Here is a 10,631-nt window from a genome sequence, read left to right as displayed (position 1 = left end):
GTGTGTCTTGTCTTATTCTCAAGGATTGTTTTTTCCCCACTTTTCACAATTTTCAGCTTTAATTTGGAAAAAAAAACAAACAAACAGAAACTCTGTGGTGTTGACTTGTTTTGTCCAAATGAGGGCAGCACTGGAATGACCACTTCAAGACATGTAACAAACATTAAAGATTTATATAAACCTCTTCTCTCTTCGCCTATTCGCCGTATAAAAAAAACCTAGCTCGGTCCGAGCGTGTAATACTTCAACGTCTCTCACATATTGATTTCCTTCCAGAAAAGAATCGCGTTCGGTGTTTGCTTCATGAATGTACAACAGCCTGCTGCTGATTGCTGTGCCCACATGTGAGGATACTATACCGCTTTAAGGATCCTCGACGTGATTAGATAGTGCCCAGCCGTGTAATCCTGAGCCGACGTGCGAGCAGAACCGCTGCTACCAATGACAGGAGTCAAAGAAAGATATGAAAAGTCAGACGGACGCTATTGTCCCCAGGAAAATTGGGTTTGGTTCATCAGAACGGAGGAGACTCGCTCTCAGGTCTGGGTGGCAATAAAGATTGCTGCTGTGCTCCTCTGAGCAGAGTGTTATTAAGATGAAATGGAAAGTCTGAGACACCTGGTGTGAGTAGGATACGTGTGTGTTAGTGAGGCGCTGGTTAGAGCAGCACATTTCTCTCCAGGTGTGTACAGGTTTAGCGTGATGTCAGTAGATAGAAATGCTGCATCTCTTTCTTCTCTGTGATGGAAAGTTCTACCAATATGTGTTGAAGCTTTCATGATTTCACAATTCGGCTGTCTCCTAATGATATTACGTTTCTGAAGTATGTAGGTAAAAATAAAGATACATACCGGTACTATGTGGCCAAAAGTACATGGACACCTGACTGTCACCTACATACTTGGTGAACATCTCTTTCCAGATTTAGTCCCGAGCCCTGAGCTGTCATAGAAACCACTACTTCAAAAATGTTTTAAGAAACAATTATATTCAAAATGATTACATTTATTTTCTTTCAATCCATTGAATATATCATGCAGGAAAACCCATTTTCTATTAGTCATCCATCACAGGTTATGAAAAATGTATGTTTTAGTTCCTGAAAACATTCACCGCTATGGAATATCAGGAATACTTCACAAGACTCATACAACAGGACGTGGTGTCATTAGCCAAAATGAAGGAGAAAAAAATCCTGATACAGTATACCTGGTCACTCATTTTTTATTTATCAACAAATAGACTCAAAACAAAACAGAGAATGCAATTTTTTATGCTTAAATTGCAGGTTTCTTAAAATCATTGTTTCATTAGAATATAAATAAATAAATAAATAAGCAAGCAAATAAATACATACATAAATAAAATAAATTTTTAAGAATTGTTAAACACAGGTTTTCTTAGAATCATTGTTTCATTAGAAAATAAAAAGAAAGAAAGAAAATAAATAAATAAATGAATGAAAATAAAAAATGTGTAAATAAACAAACAAACAAATTAAAATAAATGAATGAACAAATAAATAAATGCATAAAATGTTTTTAAAGAATTTTTTATGTTTAAACGAAGGTTTTCTAAGAATCATTGATTCATTAGAAAATAAAAATTAAGAAATAAATAAAAGAAATAAATGAATGAATAACAAGATGCATAAATAAACAAACAAATAAATAAATAAAATGAATGAACGAATAAATAAATTTATTTTTAAGAAATAAATGACTTTTATTTATAACTAGTCATTTTTAAGGGCTAAATGGAACCTAATAGTAGAGTCACCCACATGGTAATGCTTTCATAAATATAAACTTCTGGGATGAAAAGATGGCCTCATCTTCCATACTTCACGTCAATCTTCCCTCTATTTAAAGGCTTTCAAGTTTGAAAGTTATTCATTTCCAGCTGTCTGATCCACGCCACACATCAGATATTTACTTATCATCTCTGTATATCCAGTGCTCCTAAACACCACCAGTAACTATGTTGTTATTTATTTTTGTTTTGCTTTGTTTTCTCTCTCTCTCTCTCTCTCTCTCTCTCTCTCTCTTTCTCTCTCTCTCTCTCTCTCTCTCTGTCTCTCGTCCTTAAAGGGAGCAGTGGTTTCCATGGGGACGGCAGAGGCGCTCTACTCTTCAAAAGCGAGCAGAGCAGAGCAGAGGTAGCGGGCCCTTTTGTGTTGGAGAAGAGAGCACGCAACAACACTGGCCAGATGAAAGCCCTGCCATCCTTAAACCCAATCATAATTTAGTCGTCAGTGCAGGAGGATGTAATCAAAATACAGACAAACACAGGGAAGGGGAAATAAAGAGAGGAGCCGGGTCTGGGTCAAGAAATATCAGAGAGAGAGAGAGAGAGAGAGAGAGAGAGAGAGAATAAATATCAAAAAGATAAAGAAGCAGTACTGTGGGTAAAGCCATATTCTGCTTCAACCTTTTTCCTGAGGCTTGCTGCTATGAAAGAAGAATATGGGTTCAGAGAATCCTGCATTAAAGCAACGGGATGCTCTTACAACTTACAATGACCATGATGCAAAGAACTTTTCTCTTTCTGTAGTGAATTATATTATTATTAGTAGTAGTAGTAGTAGTAGTAGTAGTTATTGTTGTTGTAACAGCAGCAATAATAATAATAATAATAATAAAAAATTATTATAATATTTAATTTATAGTAATAGTGATGCTTTGCAGCACAACTAAGTATAATTATTATTACTATTATTATTATGTTTAATTGTTTTACTTATTTATCAGTATAATTTTTTTTTATTGTAATTATAATTGAAGTTGTACCTATTAATTTGATTAGTAAATTATCTATATTGTCTGGGAGGAAATTTCTTTTCATGTACCAAAATGTTTATCCGAACAGCAGGTGCTCTCAATCCTGGAAACTATAAACACTGACCGTTATCAGGAGATTAGTGAAAGGCAAATATGTAGAGGCTGAATTTTTAGGTTGAACCGTCACATATCCGTTATCATCACCTAATAAATGACACCATTCCAAAATGATCATTTAACTTGAACCTGGGTCAAATGTTATGTAAATGTTGAATTTCTGCAAACAGGCTTTCTGAAGGATCACCATTTCATATTTGTCGTTAATTTCACCGTTTCAGCATTGAGCGCTTTGACCCTTTGTAATAGCGTAGCCGTTTGAAAAGGTCCTCTCTCTCCTGCACTCCTCCCTCTCTTTCCGAATGTCACTTACAGGGCCGGCTGACTCCCCTAATAGACTCTCAGAAAAAGGGGTAAGGGGGAGCGGGAAGACAAAAAAAATAAGAGATTCTGCGTTTTTCTGGGGCACATTAGCATTTAGCGTGATTTCACATGCAACCCGGTGTGCGTCAGGCGCCATACGGAATCAGTGAATTTACAGCTGGGGCTCGCATCGCTATTATCCCTTCACAATGGCGCAGAGAGGAACTTATTTGAGGCCATTAGCCGAGGCCTTCATGTCCTTCATTAGAGGAGCCTCTTTTAAAATAAGCCAAGACAATGAGCACACAGAAAGGGGAGCAGAGGGGGAGACAGGCAGGGAGGGGAGTTCACAGATTTAAACAAGTCCCCATGATAATTACTGTATTTCTCCTCTGTGGCCTGAAAGAGACTCGAATAATGTTTCTTTTTCTGCAAGGGACCTGGACAATGGACGCCGGGCTAGCTTCGAGCACTGCCGGCTTTGGCCTATTAGCCTGCGATCTTCTATCTACTCTTCTGACCCCCCCCCACCACCACCTCCTCCCCTCTCTGCGGCCTCTCTACGGACAGAAAGCTTTCATAATAACGTCCGGGCAAATTTGTAGATCAGCCACCAAGAGTAATTCAAGGGCTCAGAACCACAGAGCGTAAGTGATATTTATCTGGCTTTTACAAGAACTGTCTGGTCTGCACAGTTTAGGCTGAAGGAGAGTATATATTTTTGTTAATAGATACGTTTCAGTAATATGTACACTATATGACCAAAAGTTTGTGCACACCTATAGAGTATGTGCTTGTTAGATATCACATTACAGATTTAGTCCCTAACTCTTTGCTGTTATAATAAGCTCCACTCACCTGGGAAGGCTTTCCACTAGATGTTGAAGTGTGGTTCATATATAAATAAATAAATATATATATATATATATATATATATATATATATATATATATATATATATATATATATATATATATATATATATATAAATGACTATGCTACTGTACCAAAGTGAAGACAGAGGTCGTAGTGGAAAAAATTTGAGTGCCCTGAACAGAACCCTGACTGATCATCACCCCTGGGATGGTCTAGAACACCGATCGAACCCCAGATCTCCTCACCCATAATCAGTGTCTGATCTCACTAATCCCCACAGACATGCTCTAAAATCTAGTGGAAAGCCTTCACAAAAGAGTGGAGATTATTATAACAGCCAGAATGGTATTTAATCTGGAATGGGGTTTATATGGGTGTGATAGTTCACATGTTTTGTCCATACAGAGTATGACTCTTCACTGAAGATTAGTAGCAGGACGCAACGGTAAGGCGAGCGGAACCATTTATCCGGCAGGTTAAGTTTCCTCCGGGGCGCCGTTTGGTGCAGCACAGCGGAGTATGACAGTTTGTAAACACCTTCAGGTGAGTCATTATAATATAAGTGTCCAGATGTGGACAGGAAATGTCTGCACTTTGTTGATTTTCTGCACGGTGTAATTTAGGCGTGTTTGATTGGAGGGAAATGTGTTCAGGTGCTCTGTTTAATGCAGGATCATGAAAAGGAAATGTCATTGTTCAAGGATGTACGTGACAGTTAGCTGTTAGCTCGGTACTGTTTTGCTAACAGAGCGGCTAGCTTAGCCCTCTGACTGGACTGTAGAGAGGCCACTGATGATGAGCCGTTAGCTTTAGCAGAAAAAGGGACTGGTTACAAAACACAGATCTGGATTAAATCATGTCTTACTTTTTCACCATTTTGGTGTTTTCTATCGATTATTTTGCGCTTTCTTGTTAACTGGCTACTTAGCAAACATTAGCAAACATTTATTTTATTCGCTTGCTTGTTTTTTTTTTTTTTTTAAATTTTTTAAATGATTCAAATAATGCTTTTTTCCCCCTCCTCTTTTCATGTAGAAAATAAATTCTTGATTTTTTTAAAAATTCACTTTTAATATAATTTGTGTATATGATTTATATAATATAATTATTATAAAAAATAAATGTATTTTTTAATATAATTACATAATTTTATATAAAATTTATATAAAATAATTATCCTAAAATAAATTCTTGACTATTTTTAAAATGAATTTTTAATAATAATTACTGCATCTAATTTCTATAAAACAATTATTCTAAAATAAATTCTTGACTATTTTTTAAATGTATTTTTAATAATAATTACTGCATCTAATTTCTATAAAACAATTATTCTAAAATAAATTCTTTGACTTTTGTAAATTATTTTTTGTATATAATTTATATAATATATAATTTTTATAAAATAAATTCTGGACTATTTTCAAAATTAATTTTGTATGAGTGTATATAATTAATATAAAATAATTATTATAAAATACATTCTTGACTTTTATAAATTAACTTTTAATATAATTTGTGTATATATTATAATTTTTAATATTTTGTGTAGCTAATGCAGATAAATGATTTGTCTAAAAATATGCATCCCATCTAAAGGTGTTAGGGTTTTAACTGTAATTTTCATGGTTTTATGTGACTATTTAAAAGGAAAATGTATTATTTATTTTTACTTATTATTTATGTATTATTTATTTTTAAGTAGCAGCATAATAAGCTCAAATCCTCTAATGCTCTTAAGAAACATATTATTAAGAAAAACCTTTACATCCATAATAAGTATTAATCAGACTGTTCTGTAGAGCAGACTATAGAAAGCATATACACTGTTTATTATCAGCTGATCATCACACCCATTTGCTCGCTGTACATCCCATTACTTTGCTGTTATCATAAGCTCCACTCTTCTGGGAAGGCTTTCTGCTAGATGTTGTGGAGATTTGCGCATTGAGACATAAGAGCATTAGTCAAACCAGACACTGGTGTTTGGTGAGAAGGTCTGCTGTTCAGTCTGTGTTCCTGTTCATCTCAATGGCTCACAGTAACTTTAACACACAGTCTTCATGGAGCTCGCCTAGTTCCAGAATCCAATATAACTGTGTGTACACATTGGGGAAGAAATGTGATGATCTGCATTAAGCTGATAGTCCCATTATAGTGATTATGAATACAAATTACACATAGGAAAAGCAGAGGAACCACTAGTATACAGTGTGGAGGAGAACCAAAGTCTTTGATTTTAGGCCACTGTTACAGAAAGTTAACGTGACACTAAAATAAAATGACACTTTTTCAATAAAAGATTTTTATTGTGGGTAGCGTTGTGGTCCATTGGGTCGTGTTCCCACCTCACAGCTCCAGGCTTTGTACCGTTTATGCTCTGGATCCTCTGTGACCACTGATCAAGTTACTGGAGATGAATAAATAAATGAATGAGATGTTGATTGACCTTAAAACCTTAAACAAATTCCTAACATAAAAAGTAACGTACGCTATATTGTGTGATAACGTGCCTAGAACTTCCGAAGCATTTGATGTTTGGAAAAATTTATTGAATGGAATGAGCAAAATTGGACAGAACCCTCACTGTATACTGTAAATATTTCATGATTACTTTGAATTGTTTGTTATGTTTAGATTTGAGATGATTTTGGGATTAGATTAAATCAGAATTTAGTGAATGTTCTGCTTGCTTTTCCATGATTGAGATTCGCCATGCGAGCATCTACTATGTACCAGGTGGTTTTAATGTTTGTTGATGTATAAACAAGAAATTAGTTCTCACATTGACCTAAGAGCTTTAACTTGTCTTTTTTTTTTTTTTTTTGAAGTGTTTTGCATTTCATTCGCTGTAAGGGAATAAACTGATGCAAAACTGTAACTGTCAATGCAAATATTATCGATCAGGTGATGGTGTAATCAACCCTAAGCAAGTTGCCATTGCTGTATGGTGGAAAGCACCTGGGTTTCCCATCTCCATTTGATCAAAAACACTGATGGGAAAGCTCAAACTCTCTAAGGGGAAAATAACAGATTTTTATAGATGAATGCCCTCATGCTTGTCTTTGAAGGTTGATTAATAAAATGCTTTTAGTTTAGGTTAAGCATAAATATGTAGATTTGTGACTGACAAAAAGGACAAAGACAAGACCACTGTTACGGATGTCGTGTCCAAATGTCCAATTTAAACACTTTAGATCTATATTATCTACTGTAAGGTATGTGGACACCTTGCCTTCACAGCCATACATGGTTCTTCCCCAAACTATTCCCACAGAATTGTCTAGAATGTCTTCGTATTCTGTAGCATTAGGATTTTCCTTCATTGGAACTAAGGCTAAAGTGGCAAAACTTCTCAACCCCAGTGAACATCCATGTGGATGAACCTCACTAATTAGCACTCTTGTAGCTGAACACACAGAGCCATAGCCACACTCCAACGTCTTTGGGAAAGCCTTCACAGAAGTGTGGAGCTCATTATAAACGTGAAATGGGGCCGGGTGTCCACAAACTTTTGGCCACAGTTCTCATAATGATTTGCTCTTCAAATCACGAGGCTGATACGTAGCGTTGAGCACTACTCTGCCGGTGTAACTGTGATGAGTGGGAAGATGTGCTGTGAAAAAGCTAAAAACAGAAAGTGCCTCTGCATCTCTACAGGAGGCTTCAGTGCCAGCACCGATACATCATACTCCACTAGCAGTCCTGTCAGTTTTGCAGCGTCTAACACATCTCAGGGTCGTCAAATGCTGTTAACGTGCTGTCGCGACCTATCGACTGCGGCCAAGATGTAATTTCACTGAGGCTTATTTAGCAGCTGCGATGGCTGCCCTTGCTTCGTGTGTCACTTTGTTAAAGCCAAAGATTCATAGTTAAGGTTTAGTGTGATTCAATTGGTTTCTTCATGGGTGGATTATGTTACATCTGAGCTCAGTAGAAATGCAGGAACTCATGTGCTGCAGCAGGCTCCTGAGCTCATCCCTTATCCATTAATCCATCCCTCTTTCTCACACACACCCCCAGGGATGCTGAATGCGCTGTTCCGGCATTGGCCAGAGGTGATGTAATACCCTCTAAATAATGCATGGCCTTAAGAAAGTGAAAGACCATGAGCCAGAAAGCGCAGGCAGAGGAAATCGATGTCACTGTGAGAGAGAGGGAAACCTGCAAGTGTCTGGGCAGAACACAGCATCACATGGAAAGAAATAGCCACAGACAGTGGAGAACCTCACCCCAGAACAAAGGGATGATCTGACCACATCCAAACACAGGTAAAGTACTTAATCTCTAGTTTCAGTTAGGAAAATCCGAGGCAAGCGAAATGACTAAACCAGGCCAGGAAGCTGACTTTTTAGTTGCTGAGTCAGAAAATGTTGAGACGACAATGTTCGATGCACTAGCTGCAGTTATATAACAATGTGAGCTTCTTAGATTAGACCTTGATGTTAGAACAGAAGAAGTTTATAATGATCAGCTGGAAAATCTAATGTGCTTTTGTTCAATTTCCTTTAACGCAGGATGTTGAAGCCTTGGGTGGACCATTGCTCCATGCACCACATTTCAGTCCCTTTTATTGAGATATTGCTGCCTCCTGACTTGAACGCATGCAACACCTAGGCTACACAGCGAGCACCATGACGGGATTCCATTCTTAGCCAAACACCACTTTACTTAAAACGACAAAGACAAAGCAAATGTTGGCACATCAAGCCATGCCTTTTTAACAGTCGCTGGAAGGGATTCTAGCCTTCGAGGAAAGCCACATTTGCCAGGCTTCGTCTTGGGCCTAGACGGCAGATGGTTCACCCCTTTGGCCTTGAGGCCTGTGGATCCTCTCCATCCCAAGCTCCCAAGTACGAAGAATCTCTCTGCCTTCTCTCTACGTCTTCTCTGGTGCATAGACTGCGGAGGTGATGGAGGGATCAGAGGTGGAGGACATCAGTCCAGCCCTTGAGGCCACAGAGGACTATCTGCACTGCTTGGACAGTGGTCCAGAAGCTGGACAAGTTTGTCCTCCTAAACTAAAGGAGGTGTCCACTCTGGACAAGTTGAACTCCAGTGGGGTATGGGGGTTGCTGACTGGGGAGCAGCCGGAGATAGCGTCTCACAACCTAGCCTGGGCTAAACAAACATCCTTCAGTGTTCTGGGCCTAAAGAATGGGAAAAGGAACCGGGCCCGCTCTACCAATGACTTGGCAGTCCATGCCAAAGAGACCAACTCCACCAGTTCATCCAGTGGAGGCTTCAAAAAAGGGCACAACAGATCACGGTCAGATGTCAACTATCGGACATACACCGATAACGGTGTGCCAGCCATTGACAAGAACACCCTCAAGAACATGGCATTAAATGACCAAATGGAAGGTGAGGATTGTTATTACATCATCTACCGTATATCAGTTTCATGACGCATCACTCTAATGATTTGTACCTGCTCAGGTAGTACACAGTGTCCACTCAGTGCATTTCAGTGTGTCTCATTCCTTTATTTATCTTTATTATCTCTTACTATTGTCCACTTTGTATATACATATATTCACCATCTCCCACTACACACCTGCATTTTGTCATTTCTCTCACCTGCTGCTCGTAACAGTCGTTCAGCTACGTCTCCTTTTTATCATAGAGAAAGAAAATTAGATGGAGTAGAGGTTGGGGCCGAGTTGATTTGATTTCATTAGCAGTATTACGGTAACAAGTGCCTGGATTTGGTCAGCGTGTGTTTGTTTGTTTGTTGCCGTGTTCATTTGTTTGGGCAAAGCGCAAATCTGAATTTGAAAGAGATCCTCGACAAAGATGGTAATAGTGGGATAATGCAATTCTGTGACAAAATGGGCACAATGCTGTGAAAGAGTGGGTCCCAATTACCCCTGATATTAAGAGGATTAGCATACGAGTGAAAAGGCATTAGTCAGCATGAGGAATAGCCGAAACGCCAGCCTGGACTGTAGGGAATGCACAAGAGTCCCTTTTTTTCGGTCCTGCTAACTGTTCTAACCAGTCTTCATTAAGGTAATTGCACAGTATGGAGCAGCTCAAAATTGATCTAATCAATGTCACCTTTTCTTCGAGGTATGGCGTCAGCCTAATCCTGTGCTCAGTCATTCAGATAAAATTGATTAATTGCAGCCCTCAGACTAAACCCACAGTGGTGCGACTCGGAGTGCTTCGTTACACCTGCCCACTAGTGCCCGTCACTTCTTATCCTAAATTCGACGTCGTCTAGCCTAATGAGAATTACACAATTATTGTGTGGCAAAAAGAAAAGAGGGATACAGGAGTGAAGAGCGAGGGAGAATGCTGATTTAATAGTAACTCAGAGCTGATGCACGGAGGACATTTGCATAATGTTTTTCAGATTCTAATCCTGACGGATGTGTCGGCTACAATAACGGGACTGCGGCCATCTCCGAACTGTTTTCCTTCATCCGTTTTATTTCATTAGCTTAATTTCTAATTATTCAGGGCTGTAAAAAGCCAGTTTAGTCTCTCCTACAAGTGGCCACCACTAGAGCAAAGTTTAGACATGCCTGACCACATCATGATTGGTTTGGT

At 38.3% G+C, this 10,631-nt stretch overlaps 1 protein-coding gene across 2 annotated transcripts in view; it reads left to right on the top strand.

The window, feature by feature from the left end:
- Positions 1-3,709: 3,709 nt before the first annotated feature.
- Positions 3,710-10,631, top strand: part of plekhm3 (pleckstrin homology domain containing, family M, member 3) — a 39,976-nt gene continuing 33,054 nt past the window's right edge. Inside the window, exons 1-4 of one of the 2 annotated variants that reach the window (XM_058392270.1) lie at positions 3,710-3,847; positions 4,482-4,619; positions 8,100-8,347; positions 8,594-9,440. In XM_058392270.1, coding sequence (XP_058248253.1) covers positions 8,990-9,440 — 451 coding nt within the window. In that variant the 5' untranslated portion in view covers positions 3,710-3,847; positions 4,482-4,619; positions 8,100-8,347; positions 8,594-8,989. The remainder of the gene's footprint in view (positions 3,848-4,481; positions 4,620-8,099; positions 8,348-8,593; positions 9,441-10,631) is intronic. The other variant, XM_058392271.1, reaches the window with a different exon arrangement.

The sequence above is a fragment of the Hemibagrus wyckioides genome, linkage group LG06, assembly GCF_019097595.1.
Source record: "Hemibagrus wyckioides isolate EC202008001 linkage group LG06, SWU_Hwy_1.0, whole genome shotgun sequence".
NCBI classification, from domain to species: Eukaryota; Metazoa; Chordata; class Actinopteri; order Siluriformes; family Bagridae; genus Hemibagrus; species Hemibagrus wyckioides.
Note: the sequence above shows the minus strand (reverse complement) of the source record. Positions and strands in the feature narration are given on the sequence as shown.